This window comes from Lipotes vexillifer, unplaced genomic scaffold, assembly GCF_000442215.2.
Source record: "Lipotes vexillifer unplaced genomic scaffold, Lipotes_vexillifer_v1.1 scaffold490, whole genome shotgun sequence".
NCBI classification, from domain to species: domain Eukaryota; kingdom Metazoa; phylum Chordata; class Mammalia; order Artiodactyla; family Lipotidae; genus Lipotes; species Lipotes vexillifer.
This window is the reverse complement of record NW_006796397.1, coordinates 1,005,704-1,029,337: the sequence shown is the minus strand read 5'-3', so window position 1 is coordinate 1,029,337 and position 23,634 is coordinate 1,005,704. Positions and strand designations below refer to the sequence as shown.

The following is a 23,634-nucleotide window of genomic DNA, read 5'->3' as shown; positions in this document are numbered from 1 at the left end:
CTCCTCAAAAGTCACCTCCCAGTGAGGCCACCCTATTTGAGAACCACAACTCCTAATCTCACCTGCTGTGATCTCCTACCATCCTCGTATGCTTTATTTTCTTTTTCATTGTCCTTATTACCTTCTAACATATATAATTTACCAACTGATTTTGCTTATTTTGCTTGTTTTTTTCCGCCACATAATTTAAGTTCTATAAGGCTGGGATATTTGTCTTTTATTTCTTTCCTCCTGCACTGATAATGCTTGGCCCCTAGAACAATGCCTGGCACATAGTAGATTCTTCAACAACTATTTGTTTGATTTATGAATGAATTAATGCCCTTTCTCTCTTTCAAACTCTAGTTTTTCACTGGCATCCTTTTTTTTTTTTGGTGGGGGGAGGAGGGTGAGATATTTTCAGCCCACAGATAAAAAGCAGCATGGTGTTAGGGATTAAGGATAGGGACTTTGGGGCCAAACTGCTTGGACTTCAATAAGGGTTTTGCTACTCACCTTGGAACTTTCTCTAATCTTTCTGTGCCTTAGTTTTCCATCTATAAACGGGGATAATAATAGTATATCCTAGGGTTGGCATGAGGATGAAATGATTTAAAACATGTGTAAAGTGTTCAGAAGAGTGCCTGATACGTAGGAAGCACTAGATGTTAACTATTATTAAAATCAACATTAAAAAGGTCTTTATTTCTCCTCTGCACCACTTCTAGCTATCTCCCTCTCTCCTGGCTCTCCTTCCTCTCAGATGATCTACTTGAAAGTTCCATAAGTCTTTAACTCCCATTCACTTTTCCAACCAGTGACACTAAGATTTCTAATGCCCTAGTTGCTGCTTTTCTCCCCTTAGCCCGTGAGTTAGTTGAACCACCTGCCATCACTGACCACACCTGAGCCCCTCCTCTCTCTTGGTTTCCCTCCATCCTTATGGCTGCCCCTCCTCAGCCTTCTCCAGAGGAGTCTCCTTTTCATTCATTCACTCTTTACTGTTATTGCTGACATCATCTCACCAACCACATTCTCCTGGGGTGACTCCATTCCCGGGCATGGCTTCAACTCTCATGCTGATGACACCCAAAGGGTGTCAGTCCTAATGACTGTTTCCTAGAGACGTCGTGTCCTTTCTCACATCCATGACTTGGAGCTTTCCTTCCTCTTCCTGGCACTTTCTTCATCCCCAGCTCCCTTTTCCTGACTGGTTCTCAAGTTTTAATACAACCATTTCTCTTGTTCCTCTCCTTTGGACTCGCACAGAGCTTTTCAGAAGCCTCTAGCACAGTATAACCTTTTCTGTTGTTTGTTTATTTAGTTTCCCCCTAGAAATGAACTGCTTATAGGTATATATGTCCTCAAAGTATGGTGCCTGATACATAGGTTTGCAAAGAAATCTGGATTCAATATATGAATATACAGTATCTATATAGAACAAATTACGATTCAGTTACAATTTAATTCAGAACTAAGCATTGGGTAAGATAATATCACAATGTCAGTCCTTCCAGAAAATCTTATCAGGGGTAAATATAAGAGATAAAGAAAAACATTCCATTTTAACAATATAAATGGCACTCTGGCTATACATAATATATTTTGCTATATTCTGTATTTTGCTGTGGATATAAAACCAACTTTGAAAGATAAAGGGCTCCCTTTGATGTTTGTGACATCAAATATTACTTGACTATAGTCAACTGCTCTTTGAGCTCAGTTAAATCTTACAAGTACCATATTTACCTAATTAGGAAAGTTTGGGAAATCAGGCTTCAGGCTCCCTGCCATGATTACAAACACCATGCATAAGTACAGAAGAGCAACTAATATATACATGGTTAAAAATCACGCATTCTTTTTAAAGAGGTTTCAACGGCTTAGTGTCTTGCTCTGCTTTTTTTGTTTGTTTGTTTGTTTGCTTTTTTGCTGTACGCGGGCCTCTCACTGTTGTGGCCTTTCCCGTTGTGGAGCACAGGCCCCGGACGCGCAAGCCCAGCGGCCACGGCTCACGGGCCCAGCTGCTCTGCGGCATGTGGGATCTTCCCGGACCGGGGCACGAACCCGTGTCCCCTGCATCGGCAGGTGGACTCTCAACCACTGCGCCACCAGGGAAGCCCCTGGCTCTGTTTTGACATGACTCTAGGGGCCTACCTGCAAAGTGCATCCGAACACACCGATCATCAGCATGGCCACGGACAAGTAATCGGTAAATACATCCCACCATGGCTTCAGAACCCGGAAGGCAGGCTGCTGCTCAGAGAACTGCCGGAACTCTGTCACTGGAATCATGTTTCTGAGAAAAGAGAGATTACTGGTGAATTAATTTATCTTTATGCACAACATACTGCATTGTTAACAGCATTTGAAATTCTGCTTCAACTCGTCGGATTCAGTGGTCTGAATCAGTCCAGGAGCTGTCACAGCACCTCAGAGTTTTCACAAGCCATTGAGAAATCCACCAGTTGAGGAAATAAGGAGCCCCATGTCAAAAAAGCAAGTACCTTTACTAACTCTTGTCTAATCAGTGGGTGCCCTTTAGCTCCACATGGACCAGAGAGAGCATGACCAGAGCCACCCGTTATTTCCTGGTGTCTCCCTTCCCCTAAACAGAGCACAAAGATGCCAGAAAGAGCAGAGCCCATCCTTTAAAATGTTTTTGCTATTTATCTTATCATCTTGGGTTTTTGCTTCAAACTATTTTTTTAAGTGTATCCTCAGCATTGGTTTGTATTAATTATTTACTAAGCCCTATTTGTAAAGCCTTTTGCTTGCTCCCTGTGGAAGGTAAACGACTTTGTCACTGGTCCTTTTCTTGTAAAAGGGACAATCTCATTGTGGGGAGGAGGTGTTGGGGAGAACTTCAATTTTTTTTTTTTCCCTCCCTCTTTTTTTGGCTCCTGTGCTTTTGACTTGATTTTTTTCTCTATTTCCTAAATTTCACTGTGAACCTCAAACTTATCCTCTGAGGAATCAGTTTTCTCTGGAAACACCTAACTCTATCTAAATGACAGAGGATAAATGAATAGGGTGCACTGAGGCTCTGGGAAAAGGGGAAAAGAGACACATCCTTTTCTTAGCCTGCATTGTCCTTTCTTATCGCTCAGTCCCACCGCCTGTATTACGATCTAAGACTTGAAGGTAACCAGCTACTGGGAGAAGGAATATTCTTTCCTTATCTCATGGCAAGGAATAAGGGTGGCCAGTGAGGGCCAAAAAGACAGTTTCTCTCCCTTTTGCCATCTTTGGATCCAATAATCTTGCTCTTTACACCTGCCCTTGTTATTTAGTCTGATTAAAGGCAGGGAAAGGCTACATTTGGTGCTCATTCTCCCAAGCCTTGTTTCCTGGATCTTCTCTTCCCTAATAGTGAATTAAAGGCTGTACAATAAACAGCCTAAAGAAAACCAGAGCCTCTTCTTTGAGTTCACTGCTGTTTATCTTTGGAAACTATTATAATGTGCTCCATTCCATCTCACTGCTTTATCTGACTTTTTCTTAAGCAGTAATTTGTCTTCCTTAACACAACGTTGAAAATTCAACCGCTTGGTGCTGCTTTCACCTATGACCTACCTACTTGACATCTGTGCAGCATTTGATATGATTGCCTCATGTTATTGAAACACAACTTTCCTTTTCTTTTTAAAAATATTTATTTATTTTTGGCTGTGCCAGGTCTTAGTTGCGGCACTCGGGCTTTTCGTTGTTGTGGCATGAGGACTTCTTAGTTGTGGCATGCAAACTCTTAGCTGCAGCATGCACGTGGGATCTACTTCCCCAACCAGGGATGGAACCAGGGTCCGCTGCATTGGGAGTGTGGAGTCCTACCCACTGGACCACCATGAAAAGTCCCAAAACACAACTTTTTTAACTCTACTTTGTTACCACCACTGGGCTGCAAGTTTCTTGAAGGGGGAAAACCTATATGTTATGCATATGTGTGGTCTCAAAAAGTATGTTGCAGGCAAGCCACCCAAGCTATATAAAAAACTTCACTTGTTCCTAGTGTTATTAGCATTTCAGACTAGTCTAAAGTTTGATTTTCCTGACCTTTCACGACCTTTTTCTTCTCAATGGATCATTATAATCTCATGGCCCCAAATATTTTCTCATCACAGCTATCCAGTGGTGGTCATAGACAGGCACGAACTCATCTTAACTTCCACATTCTGCCTAGAAGCTACTGTCTTGTTCTGTTTTGCACCCCTACCACTTACCACAGTGCCTGGAAAACAGGAGGCCCTGAACAACTGTCTGTTAAATGGATGGGTGAATTCAGATGCTTGTTCATGGAGCAATGCCCACTCAATCAGATTGGGGGGGGACCCTAGCCAGCTACAGTGACAGCACTAACAAGTATGGTACCTGTGCTGTAGTCTACATCCTTTGATAGATTTAGTTATTGTCTCCTTCATAAGTTCTTGTACATCTTGGAGGGAATTGGGCTTGTTCTTTGAAACAAGGAACAATTTCAGGAATAAAATATACCAATGTGTATTTTATTGAGAGCGGTGGTCTCAAACTTTTTGACCTCAGGATCCTTTCATGTTCTAAAATGTAGTGAGGAAGAGCACTTTTTACGTGGGTGATACCTATCAATCAATACTGGCCACATGAGAAATTAAAACCAAGAAATTTCAAAAATATATATTAACTCACTTAAAAATAACAAACCCATTACAAGTTAACATAAATTGTTATTATAAAAAATAACTATATTCTCCAACACAAAAACAATTAATGAGAATAATGGCATTGTTTTACATTTTTGTAAATTTCTTTCACAGCTGCCTTAATAGAATATAGCTGGATTCTCATATCTGCTTCTTCAATCTGCTGAGTTTTGTTTTTTTTTGTTTTTTTGTTTTTTTGCTGTACGCGGGCCTCTCACTGTTGTGGCTTCTCCCGCTGTGCAGCACAGGCTCCGGACGCGCAGGCTCAGCGGCCATGGCTCATGGGCCCAGCCGCTCCGCGGCACATGGGATCTTCCCAGACCGGGGCACGAACCCGTGTCCTCTGTATCAGCAGGCGGACTCTCAACCACTGCGCCACCAGGGAAGCCCGAGATATGTTGTTTAGATTGAAATTTATGAATCAAATATATATACAGTTAGCAAAGGGAGGACTTTCTTAACAGACTTTTTATATAATTGGGGATATTAACTTTTGATAATATATCAAACTAACTTGGTTAGTTTCAATATGGAATCTGAAAACTGTATCAATGAACTTTTCAAACTCCTTGATGTTAAAACTCATTCGTCAGGGAGGACCTTCAAGATGGTGGAGAGGTAAGACATGGAGATCACCTTCCTCCCCACAACTACATCAAAAATACATCTACATATAGAACCACTCCTACAGAACACCTACTGAATGCTGGCAGAAGACCTCAGACTTCCCAAAAGGCAAGAAACTCCACAAGTATACTCCACAAGTATTTCTTTTACGGAAAAAGAAAAAAGGAAAAACGGAGACAAAAGAATAGGGACGGGACCTGCACCAGTGGGAGGGAGCTGTGAAGGAGGAAAGGTGTCCACACACTAGGAAGCCCCTTCGCGGGCGGAGACTGCGGGTGGCGGAGCGGGGAGCTTCGAAGCCACAGAGGAGAGCGCAGCAACAGGGGCGCGGAGGGCAGAGCGGAGAGATTCCCGCACAGGGGATCGGTGCCGACCGGCACTCACCAGCCCGAGAGGCTTGTCTGCTCACCCGCCGGGGCGGGCGGGGCTGGGAGCTGAGGCTCGGGCTTCGGTCGGAGCTCAGGGAGAGGACTGGGGTTGGCGGCGTGAACACAGCCTGCAGGGGGCTAGTGCGCCACAGCTAGCCGGGAGGGAGTCCGGGAGAAAGTCTGGACTTACAGAAGAGGCAAGAGACCATTGTTTCGGGGTGCGCGAGGAGAGGGGATTAAGAGCGCCATTTAAAGGAGCTCCAGAGATGGGCGCGAGCCGCGGCTATCAGCCGGGACCCCACAGACGGGCATGAGATGCTAAGGCTGCTGCTGCCGCCACCAAGAAGCCTGTGTGCGAGCACACGTCACTATCCACACCCCCCTTCCAGGGAGGCTGTGCAGCCCGCCACTGCCAGGGTCCCGTTCCCCAGGAGAACGCACGGCGCGCCTCAGGCTGGTGCAACGTCACGCCGGCCTCTGCCGCCGCAGGCTCGCCCCGCACTCCGTGCCCCGCCCTCCCCCCCGCCCCGGCCTGAGTGAGCCAGAGCCCCCGAATCAGCGGCTCCTTTAACCCCGTCCTGTCTGAGTGAAGAAGAGACGCCCTCAGGCAACCTACACGCAGAGTTGGGACCAAATCCAAAGCTGAGCCCCAGGAGCTGTGCTAACAAAGAAGAGAAAGGGAAATCTCTCCCAGCAGCCTCAGCAGCAGCGGATTAAATCTCCACAATCAACTTGATGTACCCTGCATCTGTGGAATACCTGAATAGACAACGAATCATCCCAAATTGAGGAGGTGGACTTTGGGAGCAACTGCAGACTTGGGGTTTGCTGTCTGCGACTTATTTGTTTCTAATTTTTATGTTTATCTCAGTATAGATTTTAGCGCTTGTTATCATTGGTGGATTTGTTTATTGGTTTGGTTGCTCTCTTCTTTTTTTTATTATTTATTTAAATAATTTTTTTCATCTATTATTATTCTCTTTTTCATTCTTGTTTTCTCCCTTTTTTCTGAGCCATGTGGCTGACAGGGTCTTGGTGCTCTGACCTGGTGTCAGGCCTGAGCCTCTGAGGTGGGAGAGCTGAGTTAAGGACTTTGGACCACCAGTGACCTCCCAGCGCCACATAATATAAATCAATCGGCGAGAGCTCTCCCAGAGATCTCCATCTCAATGCTAAGACCCAGCTCCACGCAACTGGCAGCAAGCTCCAGTGTTCCATGCCCCATGCCAACCAACTAGCAAGACAGGAACACAACCCTGCCCATTAGCAGAGAGGCTGCCTAAAGTCATACTAAGTTCACAGACACCCCAAAACACACCACCAGATGTGGCTCTGCCCACAAGAAAGACAAGATCCAGCCCCACCCACCAGAACAGAGGCACCAGTCCCCTCTACCAGGAAGCCAACACAAGCCACTGAACCAACCTCAGCCACTGGGGACAGACACCAAAAACAATGGGAACTATGAACCTGCAGGCTGCGAAAAGGAGACCCCAAACACAGGAAATTAAACAAAATGAGAAAACAGAGAAATATGCAGCAGATGAAGGAGCAAGGTAAAAACCCACCAGAGCAAACAAATGAAGAGGAAATAGGCAGTCTACCTGAAAAAGAATTCAGAATAATGGTAGTAAAGATGATCCAAAATCTTGGAAATAGAATAGAGAAAATACAAGAAATGTTTAACAAGGACCTAGAAGAACTAAAGAGCAAACAAACAATGATGAACAACACAACAAATGAAATTAAAAATTCTTTAGAGGAATCAATAGCAGAATAACTGAGGCAGAAGAACGGATACGTGACCTGGAAAATAAAACAGTGGAAATACCCACCCCAGAGCAGAATAAAGAAAAAAGAATGAAAAGAATTGAGAACAGTCTCAGAACTCTGGGACAACATTAAATGCACCAACATTCAAATTATAGGGTTCTCAGAAGAAGAAGAGGAAAAGAAAGGGTCTGAGAAAATATTTGAAGAGATTATGGTTGAAAACTTCCCTAACATGGGAAAGGAAATAGTCAATCAAGCCCAGGAAGGGCAGAGAGTCCCATACAGGATAAACACAAAGAGAAACATAACAAGACACATATTAATCAAACTATCAAAAATTAAATAAAAGAAAAAAATATTAAAAGCAGCAAGGGAAAAGGAACAAATAACATACAGGGGAAACCCCATAAGGTTAACAGCTGATCTTTCAGCAGAAACTCTGCAAGCTAGAAGGGAGTGGCAGGACATATTTAAAGTGATGAAAGGGAAAAACCTACAACCAAGATTACACTACCCAGCAAGGATCTCATTCAGATTCGATGGAGAAATTAAAACCTTTACAGACAAGCAAAAGCTAAGAGAATTCAGCACTACCAAACCAGCTTTACAACAAATGCTAAAGGAACTTCTCTAAGCGGGAAACACAAGAGAAGGAAAAGACATACAAAAACAAACCCAAAACAATTAAGAAAATGGTAATAGGAACAAACAAATTGATAATTACTTAAATGTAAATGGATTAAATGCTGCAACCAAATGACACAGACTGGCTGAATGGATACAAAAACAAGACCCGTATATATGCTGTCTAGAAGAGACCCACTTCAGACCTAGGGACACATACAGACTGAAACTGATGGGATGGAAAAAGATATTCCATGCAAATGGAAATCAGAGGAAAGCTGGAGTAGCAATTCTCATATCAGACAAAATAGACTTTAAAATAAAGACTATTAGAAGAGACAAAGAAGGACACTACAGAATGATCAAGGGATCAATCCAGAAGAAGATATAACAATGGTAAATACTTATGCACCCAACATAGGAGCACCACAATACATAAGGCAAATGCTAACAGCCATAAAAGGGGAAATCAACAGTGACACAATCATAATAGGGGACTTTAACACCCCACTTTCACCAATGGACCGATCATCCAAAATGAAAATAAATAAGGAAACACAAGCTTTAAAGGATATATTAAACAAGATGGACTTAATTGATATTTATAGGACAGTCCATCCAAAAACAACAGAATAAACTTGCTTCTCAAGTGCTCGTGGAACATTTTCCAGGATAGATCATATCTTGGGTCACAAATCAAGCCTTGGTAAATTTAAGAAAATTGAAATTGTATCAAGTATCTTTTCTGACCACAACACTGTGAGACTAGATATCAATTACAGGAAAAAACTGTAAAATATACAAACACATGGAGGCTAAACAATATGCTACTAAATAACCAAGAGATCACTGAAGAAATTAAAGAGGAAATCAAAAAACACCTAGAAACAAATGACAATGAAAACACGATGGCCCAAAACCTATGCGATGCAGCAAAAGCACTTCTAAGAGGGAAGTTTAGAGCAATACAATCCTACCTCAAGAAACAAGAAACATCTCAAATCAACAACCTAACCTTACACCTAAAGCAATCAGAGAAAGAAGAACAGAAAAAAACCCGAAGTTAGCAGAAGGAAAGAAATCATAAAGATCAGATCAGAAATAAATGAAACAGAAATGAAGGAAGCAATAGCAAAGATCAGTAAAACTAAAAGCTGGTTCTTTGAGAAGATAAACAAAATTGATAAACCATTAGCCAGACTTACCAAGAAAAAAAAGCGAGAAAACTCAAATCAACAGAATTAGAAATGAAAAAGGAGAAGTAAAAACTGACACTGCAGAAATACAAAGGATCATGAGATATTACTATAAGCAACTATATGCCAATAAAATGGACAACCTGGAAGAAATGGACAAATTCTTAGAAAATCACAACCTTCCAAGACTGAACCAAGAAGATATAGAAAATATAAACAGACCAATCACAAGCACTGAAGTTGAAACTGTGATTAAAAGTCTTCCAACAAACAAAAGCCCAGGACCAGACGGATTCACAGGTGAATTCTATCAAACATTTAGAGAAGAGCTAACACCTATCCTTCTCAAACTCGTGCAAAATATAGCAGAGGGAGGAACATTCCCAAACTCATTCTATGAGGTCACCATCACCCTGATCCCAAAACCAGACTAAGATGTCACAAAAAAAGAAAATTACAGGCCAATATCACTGATGAACATAGATGTAAAAATCCTCAAGAAAATACTAGAAAACAGAATCCAACAGCACATTAAAAGGATCCTACACCATGATCAACTGGGGCTTATCCCAGTAATGCAAGGTTTCTTCAATATATGCAAATCAATCAATGTGATACACCATATTAACAAATTGAAAGATAGAAACTATATGATAATCTGAGTAGATGCAGAAAAAGCTTTCGACAAAGTTCAACACCCATTTATGATAAAAAGCCTCCAGAAAGTAGGCATAGAGGGAACTCACCTCAACATAATAAAGACTATATATGAGAAACCCACAGCCAACATCGTTCTCAATGGGGAAAAACTGAAACCATTTCCTCTAAGATCAAGGAAAAGACAAGGTTGCCCACTCTCACCGCTGTTATTCAACATATTTCCGGAAGTTTTAGCCACAGCAATCAAAGAAGAAAAAGAAATAAAAGGAATCCAAATCAGAAAAGAAGCAGTAAAACTGTCATTGTTTGCAGATGACATGATACTATACATAGAGAATGCTAAAGATGCTACCAGAAAACTACTAGAGCTAATCAATGTATTTGGTAAAGTAACAGCATACTAAATTAAGGCACAGAAATGTCTTGCATTCGTATACACTAATGATGAAAAATCTGAAAGAGAAATTAAGGAAACACTCCCATTTACCACTGCAACAAAAAGAATAAAAAACCTAGGAATAAACCTACCTAAGGAGACAAACTACCTGTATACAGAAAACTATAAGACACTGATGAAAGAAATTAAAAACGACACAAACAGATGGAGAGATATACCATGTTCTTGGATTGGAAGAATCAATGTTGTGAAAATGATTATACTATGCAAAACAATCGACATATTCAATGCAATCTCTATCAAACTACCAATGGCATTTTTCACAGAAATAGAACAAAAAATTGCACAATTTGTATGGAAACACAAAAGACCCCGAATAGCCAAAGCAATCTTGAGAAAGAAAAATGGAGCTGGAGGAATCAGACTCCCAGACTTCAGACTATACTACAAAGCTACAGTAATCAAGACAGTATGGTACTGGCACAAAAAAAGAAATATAGATCAATGGAACAGGATAGAAAGCCCAGATAAACCCACACACATATGGTCACTGTAGCTTTGATAAAGGATGCAAGAATATACAATGGAGAAAAGATAGCCTCTTCAATAAGTGGTGCTGGGAAAACTGGACAGCTACCTGTAAAAGAATGAAATTAGAACACTCCCTAACACAGTATACAAAAATAAACTCAAAATGGATAAAGACCTAAATGTAAGGCCAGACACTATCAAACTCTTAGAGGAAAACATAGGCAGAACACTTTATTACATAAATCACAGCAAGATCCCTTTTACCCACCTCCTAGAGTAATGGAAATAACAAAAATAAACAAATGGTACCTAATGAAACTTAAAAGCCTTTGCACAGCAAAGGAGACCATAAACAAGACGGAAAGACAACCTTCAGAATGGGAGAAAATATTTGCAAATGAAGCAACTGCCAAAGGATTAATCTCCAAAATATACAAGCAGCTCATGCAGCTCAATATCAAAAAAAACCCAATCCAAAAATGGGCATAAGACCTAAATAGACATTTCTCCAAAAAAGATATACAGATTGCCAACAAACATATGAAAGAATGCTCAACATCACTAATCATTAGAGAAATGCAAATCAAAACTACAATGAGGTATCACCTCACACCAATCAGTATGGCCATCATCAAAAAATCTACAAACAGGGGGCTTCCCTGGTGGCAGGGGACATGGGTTCATGCCCCGGTCCGGGAAGATCCCACATGCCGCGGAGCGGCTAGGCCCATGAGCCATGGCCGCTGAGCCTGTGCGTCCAGAGCCTGTGCTCCACAACGGGAGAGGCCACAACAGTGAGAGGCCCGCGTACCGAAAAAAAAAAAAAAAATCCACAAACAATAAATGCTGGAGAGGGTGTGGAGAAAAGGGAACCCTCTTGCACTGTTAGTGGGAATGTAAATTGATACAGCTACTATGGAGAACAGTATGCAGGTTCCTTAAAAAACTAAAAATAGAACTACTATACGACCCAGCAATCCCACTACTGGGCATATACCCTGAGAAAACCATAATTCAAAAGGAATCATGTACCACAATGTTCATTGCAGCTCTATTTACAGTAGCCAGGATATGGAAGCAACCTAAGTGTCCACTGACAGATGAATGGATAAAGAAGATGTGTCCCATATATACAATGGAATATTACTTAGCCATAAAAAAAACGAAACTGAACTATTTGCAGTGAGGTGGATGGACCTAGAGTCTGTCATACAGAGTGAAGTAAGTCAGAAAGACAAATACCGTATGCTAACACCTATATATGGAATCTAAGAAAATAAATGGTTCTCATGAACCTAGGGGCAGGACAGGAATAAAGACGGAAATGTAGAGAATGGACTTGAGGACACGGGGAGAGGGAAGGGTAAGCTGGCACGAAGTGAGAGAGTAGCATTGACATATATACACTACCAAATGTAAAACAGATAGCTAGTGGGAAGCAGCTGCATAGCACAGGGAGATCAGTTCGGTGCTCTGTGACCACTTAGAGGGGTGGGATAGGGAGGGTGGGAGGGAGATGCAAGAGGGAGGGGATATGGGGATATATGTATACATATGGCTGATTCACTGTTATACAGCAGAAACTAAGAGAACATTGTAAAGCAATTATACTCCAATAAAGATGTTTAAAAAAAAACCTCATTCGTCTATCTTGCACTTTGAATGGATCTTTTATCTGTGCATGATTTGGTAACAACATGTGTTGGTCATCTGGAAAATACTGGATCACTTAGTTATGGAGATCTTTCAAATGTTACAAATCATACCTAAAAATCACATTCATTAATATCACTACTGCTTTCATCAGAAAATTTTTTAAGTAATTGGAGGCTATCCAACTCATGGTGGTGGACACAAATTTTCCAAAATTCTATTCATCACTTGAAAGTTTGAATTTTATTTGTGGCAGCAAATATTATCAGTTGTTTTCCTTTAGATGTCAAGTTCGCTTCAATCATTTTGAGAAAGTATCTTCCACATACTCAAGTCTGAATAATCAGTTGTTTTATTCAGTTAAAAATGGTACATTATGATAAAGTGGCTAATTCAACTTTCAAATCAAATAAGGATTTCCCTTGAGACACCCACTGTACTTTGAATTCAGCAGAAGTGCTTTACGTATTCTTCCCTTTCATCACACTGTATATTATTACAATACGTAGTCAAATGTCGAGAGCTATTAAAATAATAATTTTTACTGATTCAATGAGGACATTAGATGAAACTGGCTTTTTTCTTCCTTTAAGTTGTAAATGTGTGCCAATGAAGAATACTGTACAGTAGAATTTGGTGCCTCTATTTTGATTCACGCCAAGATGACTTACCCACCATTGCTTTTGTACCATCAGTGAAAAAGGCAAAAAATATCTTAGCATTAAAAATTAGTTTTGATCTTGTGGACCCCCTAAAAATGTTTAGGTGACTGGTGTTCCATGAGTCACACTTTGAGAACCACTGAGGTAGAGGCTCACTGTTCCTTCCTTTATCTATGGCTCACCTTGAAAAAGCAAAGGCCTGGGCACTCAATCATGAGATTCTCCGAGTCCTTGGCTGAGTTGTTTCATTGGCATCATTCTCTTAATATGGAAAATAAAGACAAACTGAGGAATCTAAGAAACTTAAGTATTATCTACTGCTTCCTAATACTGGTACAGCCTAGTTAAGATGGACTGTCAGAGAAACAAACAGTCAAGATGAAACAGACTTTTAGCATTATAACTCTACTCAATGTACTTAACCTCTTTTGGGTAAGTGTGTGTATGTGCACGTGTATGTACATGACCTTATATGTACATACATAATACATATAAATGTATGTAGACATATGTATAATACACACACAGATGTATAATACACGTACACATAGACTTTATTGTTTTAACATATCACAAGGCTCAAAGCCAATATCCAGCACAGATTTAATCCTTGGAATTATTTTTGATGCCAGAAAAAGGGAGGAAGTAAAGGAGAAGTTGACTTAAAAATGCCAAAACTAAACAGAGGGTAGATGAACTGTGTGCTTGCTTAATTGAAAAAAAATTTTGTATTCTTTCACAAATTTCAGCACCTCTTAAAGTTGTGTATTACAGTGATGACACAATTTCTCTTTCACTATCATTGTAGTTTCCACACGATTTGTGACCATTTCAAGCTGAAGAAGCCACTTCTGAATAAACTGCTGAGTTTATAGTTTTTTCCCCTAAAGATCAATTAGGATAAATTATACTTATATTTAAAATTTTTTTCTATTTTAGAAATATAAATGGTTATCTTTATATTTCTTCCAGCTCTAATTTCCAACCATTATGTAAGATTTTAGCTTACCTAATAATGTCTTTGGAAACATGGCATTTCACATTTAATCAAGAGATTCTGGTATCCTATACCGAGGGGGCAGGTAGGATGAATTGGTAGATTGGGAATGACATATATACACTACTGATACTCTGTATAAAATTGAAAACTAATGAGAACCTACTGTATAGCACAGGGAACTCTGCTCAGTGCTCTGTGGTGACCTAAGTGGGAAGGAAATCCAAAAAAGAGGGGATATATGTATACGTATAGCTGATTCACTTTGCTGTACAGTAGAAACTAAGACAACATTGTAAAGCAACTATACTCCAATAAAATTTTTTTTTAATTAAAAAAAAAGAGATTCTGGTATCCTAATTAAAAACATATAAACTTTTATAGTATGTTATATATTTGCCTCTGTATCCTTTTGCAGAAATCTATTTGCATTACTTTTATTAAAAATACTTATTACCAAAAGTCATTTTAATGGCTTCATTGTCTATAAAATTTTACCTCTCAAAAATATCACATAATATAATCCTTTGGTAAAGAATATTGGTAAAGTTAGTTGCAAACTCAGAGTTTTTTATTTCTTTCATTTAGCTGGTTCTTCCTGAAACAATCTGTCTTCCTCCCTCTCAGGAGAGGTTTAATATCTTCTCCAGAATTAATTACAGAACAACTTTTACTCTATTTGTTAACCCATGACTTTAAGAATACCATACATATTCTACTTTGATTCAAATCTGATGGCTAACACTGTTTTCCAATGGCTATCAGGTGGGTATATATGGCTAACAGTGCTTTGTTCCACATTTTTCTGGCAGTTGGAGAATGACATCACCTTTAGACAGTACAATCATATACCACTCAAGGAAACAAGGGCCAATTCCAAGTGATAATAGTAATCATATCAGTAACATAGTGAGTGTCCCCTTACAAAAATGAATTTTAAAAATCCAGTAATTCCTGAGCATCAAGTGTGAATTCTACAGGAAAGAAACCCACATATATTATTCATCTATGTGGCTAAATCTAATGGTCACTTCTCAGCCCTCACCTTACCTGCTCTATCTTCAGCATTTGGCATAAAGTGACCATTCTCTACATGGCTTTCAGGATGTCACAGCCTTTAGGTTTTCCTCCTGTTTTCCATGCTGTTCCTTCTTTAACTACTTGTCTGTTACCTCATCTTCCCCCTGACCTCTGACTTTGGTGTGCCCAATGCTTAGTCTTCGATGCAGTTCTCTCCCCTAACTCACTCCCCTGTGAGCACAGTGCTTTAAATGGCAGACCCAACTGCCTACTTGGTATCTCCATCTGGACATCCAGTAGACACATGAAACTCACTATGTGCCACACTAACTCCAGGTCCATTCCCTTATCTCCACCTCTCCCATCCCTGGCATAGCCCTGTTGCTCTTGCAACTTTTCCCCCTTGATGGCAACTCCATCTTTCCAGTGGCTCAGAGCAACGTTTCTGGAGTTATCCATGAGTCTTCTTTGTCTCTTACATCCCACATCCCATCTGTCAAAAAATACTTATATTCCTTATTGTCTGTCTCCCCTAAAAGAATGAAAGTTTCTTGAGGACAAGAACTTTCTTTTCAATTCTATTTTGTATTTTGACATGTCCCTGTACCTAGAAAATAATGCTTGGCATATAGTAGGCACTCAATATTTGCTGAATGAATGCCTAGTAATTTTAATAAAGATAGGGGGTGCAATTGCCTTTTGTTTTGGAAATAATGATTATAAAAGCAAAGCGTGTGTCTGAGTAATGTCATGGGAGGAAGATCCCACAGTGCAGGGCCGGGACATTGGCAGAGCCAAGGCCAGTGCAGAAAAGCAGTGTAAAAGAGGAAGGACACAGAAATACCATGATTTATTTATGGGTCCTTCTCAGTGGTACCAATCAAAATACAGTCATCAGAACATGCTCAAAACATCAATTATAAAACAAATTACTTTTCCTCTAGCAGTGCAAAGATGGAAATAAAAAACAGGACAAAAGCCAAAGTTTCTAATTTTATAAAAATATCTTTCTTTCTTAGGAAAGTGTGATTGTGTTTTACTCTGTAGTTGTGGTATATGCGACAAAATTTTTTTTTAGAAAAATCCACTATAGAAGACCATAATTATATGGTTCTATAGACATATACTTAATTTAAAGAAACTCATAAATGGGTTATAACAGTTCAGAACCCGAAAGGCACTTTCAGAAGTCATCCACTCCATAACTCTCATTTTATGAGTGAACAATCTGAGCCAAGAGAGACTGGGTGACTGACCCAAGGAACACAGCTAGTGGTGAGCCTTGACTTCTAATCAAATCTTACCTCTTACTCTACAGCTCTTAGTTAATACTACATCATGCTGATCTCAATGTACAGAATCTAAAATATACTAGGAAGCAAATGGTTTAAATAGAATTTCTCTTTTCATGTCCCTCTTTGAAAATCAAATGAAAAATAAACTATTATTAATACATTTAAATGATTCTTAAGCTACAGTGCTCTTATAGTCCCATAAATGAGAACTTTAGACTCAGAAGGAATCATGAGGCAAGCTGAACTTGCAACCCAATGGATGCTTCTGTACTATCATCTCCTTGCATATTTCCCCTATTGCCATGTGTTAGATTAATGGCCCAATCACATTATTTGAAAAGTATTCAAAATGAGCTTAACCTGTTTTTCTAAGAGAGGTGGGGAACAAAAATTATGCCTACCTGGCAATTTTAGTTCTCTTTTAATCAGTTAAGATATAATACCTCTTTTGCATTATACCCTTCCCATATTTAAAGAAAACCCCTTTAGTCACCGTGCTTTAGGCCACACAACTCAAGGCTGTTGCTTTACATACTAGTTTCCACAGTTATCTTTAGCATAGTCATAAGCTTTTTTTAATTTAATTTTTTTATACAGCAGGTTCTTATTAGTTATCTAATACATATTAGTGTATATATGTCAATCCCAATCTCCCAATTCATCCCACCACCACCAAAAATTTGTTATGTACTATTATCAGTAGCTGATTTTTCTCTCTCACAAGCATAATTCATTTACTCATGCACTTGCTATAAATAATTATAGCATTATAATAAATATGTATTAAAATGTATGTTAAAATGTACATTAAAAATATAAATTTTAAGATATGTCACGCACCGTGCTTGGTGCGGGTGGAATGGAAGTGAACAAAATAGACAAAGTGCCTGCCTCACCCCTGTGTACTCTACTAGGAGAATGTGCCTGAAAGAAATTCCTATAAAAGCATGAATTGTAACTGCTCTTCTTTGAACATGTGATTGATTATTGTTTCTGGTGCCAATGGTGCATTTAAAGAGGTTGTTGTTTTCATTTCATTGAGGACAAGGTTTATATCTTGTTTAACTTTGTATCTTCTAGAAAATAGCACAATGCCTTAGAATAGACCCTCAATACATATTTGTTAAATTCAAAGAGGCCTAAACATATACACACGGTCACACACAGATACACACACCCAATTGAGCATTTTGTAGTAAAGACCAAATTCTTCTATTATGTTATTATCCTCTGTTATAGTTTGATACTACAATAAATAAGAGAGTAACTATTACCACATAGCTTCACACGGTAAATAGTGATTATTCAAAGAACATCCACTACTGAAGAGACTGAGAAGAGGACAAGAGTCAGGAATAATTTATAATTTCAAAGTTAAGGGTCACTGAAATTTTTTTTTTTTTTTTTTTTTTGGTACCTGGGCCTCTCACTGTTGTGGCCTCTTCCGCTGTGGAGCACAGGCTCCGGACGCGCAGGCTCAGCGGCCATGGCTCACGGGCCCAGCCGCTCTGCGGCACGTGGGATCTTCCTGAACCCGGGCACGAACCCGTGTCTCCTGCATCAGCAGGCGGACTCTCAACCACTGCACCACCAGGGAAGCCCGGGTCACTGAAATTTTAATGTACAATGTCTGTCACCAGTTATAAAAAGGGTGTGTCATTCGATGACGACTTCTTAGGCACCAACCTGTACCCAATGGCCACATTTTGTGACTCCCTTATCAAAACATTACCCTATTAAGAAACAAGTGGCAGAAAACAGATCCAAACAAAGAACTTTTATTTATAATATAATGGTTTGGAATACTGCATTTATAAATCTTACTGAGATCTTGATTTCTTTGGAATTTTTGTCAAAGAGCTTCAGCTACATGTATATGACACTAATAATTATGTAATGCTTATTCTATACATTTTAAGTAAATTTCAACTCAGAAATCTTTTTGAAAATGAGGCTAAATTGTGATCTAATCGTTTTTTAAACCCTGACCATAAAAGATTATCATAAAATGTTACTCATTCCCTCAGCTCTCTGCACCCCACTGGTCTTCTTGGTCACCTCTTCATTCCACACTGTTTCTACCTCCTTGAAACCAGGAACAATCTTCCAGGAATTAGTGTATACTCAAACCCACCCCCCCAACCCCATAAGATTCTAAACCCTTGAAAAAACTGTGTGTTTCCCCTTATGTGATTTAGACGAGGTTTCGGTTCTTACCAGTCTTCACATCCAAAAACTAAGTCTAGATTTCAATTTAGTAAATCTGTAATGATTATTTTGAAGATGATTTATTTCTTCCTTTAATGGACAAAAAAAGACTGAGGCTTATCTTCAGTCCAGTTTTCCCCCTTGAACAAGGAAAGCACAATAGTTCTAAGCAGCTGACACACCATGAATATACAGCGCAGGCTGGAAGATTTAAACAAGTGCAGGAAGCCATCTACCTGGAAGGCAACTTTCTTTCTGAGGAAGGGACAGGGAGGAGAGGTAGGTGGAGAAGACGGGAATATTCCTGCTCTCTAGAAAATTAAAACTAAAAAGTTCTCTCACTGTTGTGGCCTCTCCCATTGCGGAGCACAGGCTCTGGACGCGCAGGCTCAGCGGCCATGGCTCACGGGCCCAGCCGCTCCGCGGCATGTGGGATCTTCCCGGACCCAGGCATGAACCCGTGTCCCCTGCATCGGCAGGCGGATTCCCAACCACTGCGCCACCAGGGAAGCCCTAAAAAGTTGTTTGTTTATTTTTCACAAAATAGAGCAGTCTGAAAAGGCAGGGATCACCTTTTCTTTCATATTGCTTGCTATGGGGCCTGAAATGCTCAATAGTTTGTCGAATCGAATTCCTAATGATTCTGTGGGGGGAATGTTGCCTTTTCTGTTCCAACAGAAAGTTTGGTGTGTTTTACAAACACCTTTTCACACACATAAGTAGACTGGTATGTATGAAAACAGAGCACCAACCAAAGGAGTGACAGGGAAGTTAAAGCAACTTATCAAAACTTTGCTACTAAGCTTTCTTTTTTAATGGGGTAAAATTTCAAATTTCCAGCCATGTTAAATACAGTAGCAAACAAAAGTAACCCTCCTCAGGAAACAAGAGATTGGTGGTTAAAGTGAGAGACTGAAAGACTAATGGATTTATAGTATGACCATTTTTATCATCCTTTTTATTAAACTCATCTTTATAAGAATCTGCTATTCACAATTTCCCTTTTAAGATCAGGGACCACAGTAGGGCTGTTAATAGCAGAAAAATATTAAATGCTGAATAAATCTCTTTGGGGCTTTTCAAGAAGGTTGTTCTCAAGAAGTTAGCTCTTGGTCTGTCTTTTCTGTTGGCTGTGCTCGGTAAAATCCATGATGGAAGGAAGACGTCCAGATCCTCCAGTCTCCAAGAAAAAAAAAAAAAAAAAAAAAAATTTAACAAAAATAATCCTAAATGATAATGAAAATCCCAAAAAAAAAAAAAAAAAAAAAAAACTACAGGAGAAAATCAACAATGACCAGAATTTTACTGTCAGAATATTAAAACTGACATGAATGTACCTGAAAATTGGAATATTAGGTTTTTGTCCATCCAACCAATAAATATTTAACGCAAGGCTTTGTGCCTAAAAGAAAAATATTTGCTGGGTTTGGCTCTAAAGTTAACATATTGATTTAATGGCCCATCTTTTCCAAGTTAGACATTATATGAGTTCCCTCTTCCAACCCTTATTTTCTCACAGCAAAGCTAAATAAAATCTAACATGATGATATTCAGTTCTCCTAGAGTCTCACATCCTAAAGGCTGACAAAGGGCATAAGAAGCTTCTGTATATGAAGGCTCTAGGAGAATATGGTCAAAGGCTACTTGCCTCTGACATCTAGACTGTGCCAAAAATCTAAATGAAAAAAATCCTTGGAAAATATAAATCAATTCATTAAAATACATCTGTTTCTGAAGATAATTATTCTTTTCCAAAAACAACAAAACACATAATAAGACCCTATTTCCCGCCCTCCAGAAAAAGGAAAGAAACCAGGTGATGTACATGATTGCAAAGGTTGAGTGATCTCTGGGGCTCTCAAAAAGTCACTACAAAGGAGATACAAGCAATAGTAGCAGGTCCTTGTGGTGCTAACCCTATGATAGGAATGTTCTTTCAATCTCTCCTCACTTTTCAGACTCCTACGTATCCTGCAGAGCTTGGCTCTAGTACCACTTACTCAGAGAAGCTGTCCTTGATCTCACTGACTAGGGCAAACCCAACACCGCAGGCTCCCACAGCACTGTGGATCTCTCTTGGTAGTACCTATCATAGACACCATTTTCCATTCATTTGTGTGGTTCTGGATGAATGTTGGTCTCCATTGTCTTCCCAACACCTAACAGTCTTGGCACATAACAAGTGCTCAATATATATTAATCGAACAAATTAATAATTCATTAAAAACAAAGTTCCAAGAACAGTTCCAAAAACAGTTCCAAGTGTGAGATCTCAGACTTATTAATTTGAATACTTTGTCAGCAAAAAGAAAATAGAGGGAAAAATTTAGAGCCCATCAGCTAACTTGGAATAAGACCCCAAACAGTGCCATCTTTATAGACAAACTGTATAGCAATATTTTGAAATTGTTTACTTGCAGTTGCTATTATTAGTAAGAAAGATGGCTTGGGGCCAGATGAGGTCTTCCTGAGAAAACTATTTCAAAGATATTGAGCTCTGCCAAATGTATTTTTAAATGGTTCAGAGACCTAGAAAACAAGATACTAAAGCCCAGTAATATATCAACTTGCATGGTGACATCTAGTTATCTAAAGCAGTTTTATTCAACAGCTTCATCAGTAGGATGAAAAGGCAGATTGAGGATGCTTGAAAGGAATAAAACTGATTCAAGAGTTGTTAAATTGGGAGGTTTTAATTATTAATCACAAATACTGAAAAACTATGCAGAAAGGTCACAGACATTTAAAAACAGATTTAGAAGGAAAAAGTGAGGAAGAAACAAGTGAAATTTCTTTTTAAAAGTCAAACATTTCAAAGCTGAGAGATCCTTGGAAATTCTGAAGTAAAATGGGATTTAGGAATGAGTGAATAATCTTTTGGGTGGCTTAGGGCCAAGGGAAAAGACAAGGTTTATGGAACAACTGTGGGGATTTATTTGTTTTTACTTATCCTGTAATGTTTAATCCTATTTCAGATGACCCATGTTAAAAACTTAACAGACCAATGTTGTAGGGCTCTAAAAAACAGTTATACAGGGCTTCCCTGGTGGCGCAGTGATTGAGAGTCCGCCTGCCGATGCAGGGGACGCGGGTTCTTGCCCCGGTCCGGGAAGATCCCACGTGCCGCGGAGCGGCTGGGCCCGTGACCCATGGCCGCTGAGCCTGCGCGTCCGGAGCTCTGTGCGTCCAGAGCCTGTGCTCCGCAACGGGAGAGGCCACAACAGTGAGAGGCCCGTGTACCGCAAACAAAAAAAACAAAACAAAACAAAACAAAAATGGTTATATAGACATACGTTAAAATTGTTTCTGGAAAAACAAAGTAAATGTCTACTCAACAAAGGAAAAGAAATTGGTAAGAGATAAGTTGGTTCATTTCTACTCAGTGTTCTTAGATATGAAAAGTGTTGGTATCCTTGTGGGAAAGAAGTGTGACGTAGGGAAATGAGGTGTAGAAGGCCAGGATTTTGATTCATCCTTGGTCTTTCCTTTCTGGAGGCAAGAGAGGGATATATTATCATTAGAGATAGCTACTCTAGAGGTACAAAGTTTTTCAAGGATAGATTCGGTGCCTTTGAAAAGCTCTATATTCCTAGCACCTACCACGGTGCCTGGCAGCTTTATTCATTCTTTCTACAAGTACTAGAGTAGCTTTTATCTGCAGGGTATTGAGCTCACTAGTGTGGATATACCAATGATTAAGACAGATATAACTCCTGTCCTTATGAACCTTATATCATGATGAAAAGACATAGTAAATAATGACACACAACCATTTAATCACAATTGTGACAGGTGTGATGAAGTGGAAGTTTGGGGTACTCTGCTAGTATACTGTAAGTCCCCTACATACGAACCTTCAGGTTGCGAACTTTCAAAGATACAAACGTGTTCGCATGTCCAATCACGTAAGTTAGTTCACGTGTCTGGCGTACACTGTCACGTGCGTGCATCCTCTACAAGTGGTTGTGTTTTTGTGTACTTACATTGTGTAGCTTACTGATGAAGACCTGATGGAACTGGAAGCCCAGAAAAAGGACGAAGAGAGACAAGAGGAAGATGTAGTAACTGAAGAATTGAAGAGATTCACGATGCAGGAGATGGCAAGGGGATTTTCTTTATTTGAGAAGGTACTGTTAGGTTTTGAGGCACAGGACCCGAACGTAGAACGGTCCACGAAGGTTGCGGCAGCCGTTCAGAATGCAATCCTGTGCTACCGTGTCATCCATGATGAGATAAAAATAGCTACTACCCAGATATCACTGGGTCGTTTTTTCAATAGGGTAGATAGAATTGAATCCAGCAAGGAACCAGAACTTGTGCCATCAGCGTCAGGCGTGACTGAAATGGCAGCTTGCCCTCCATCCCCTATTGCTTACGATCCTTCAGCTCTACCATCTCCCACCTCCTCTCCCTCCTCCAGTCAGTAACTCTTCTTTCCTGTTCACTCGATGCCAGATGCTGTACTGTACTGCTGTACTTTTCAAGGAACTGTACTGTAAGATTAAAAATGTTTTATTTTTTGTGTTTGTTTTTTATGTATTATTTGTGTGAAAAGTATTATAAACCTATTACAGCACAGTACCATATAGCCGATTGTGTTAGTTGGGGACCTTGGCTAACTTTGTTGGACTTACCAACAAACTGGACTTATGAACGTGCTCTCAGAGCAGAACTCATTCGTATGTAGGGGACTTACTATACTGAGGTACCTGAGCTACAGGGGGTTTAGGAAGTGATGCCTACATGAAAATAGGAAGTATAGGTAGGAATAGTTACTTTGATAAAGTTGGAGCCCAGGACCAGGAGAACATTCTGGGCAGAATGAAAGGTCTGAAATGTGACGGCTTTTGGTTCCCCCTTTGAGATATATCATTTTGCCCTCCATCACTCATTAGAAAGGTTTTGGTTCTGTTTATTCGAATAAGGTTGGACTTGATATCTTCTGTCTCTGGAGACATGAGGGAAGGG

The 23,634-nt window shown here is 39.8% G+C and overlaps 1 protein-coding gene across 1 annotated transcript in view; it reads right to left on the bottom strand.

Moving 5' to 3' along the window:
- LRRC8C (leucine rich repeat containing 8 VRAC subunit C) overlaps positions 1–23,634 on the bottom strand; it is an 89,956-nt gene that overhangs the window by 27,548 nt on the left and 38,774 nt on the right. The window contains exon 2 of the mRNA XM_007468515.1: positions 2,137–2,278. Within this exon, the coding sequence (XP_007468577.1) occupies positions 2,137–2,274 (138 nt within the window). The 5' untranslated portion in view covers positions 2,275–2,278. The remainder of the gene's footprint in view (positions 1–2,136; positions 2,279–23,634) is intronic.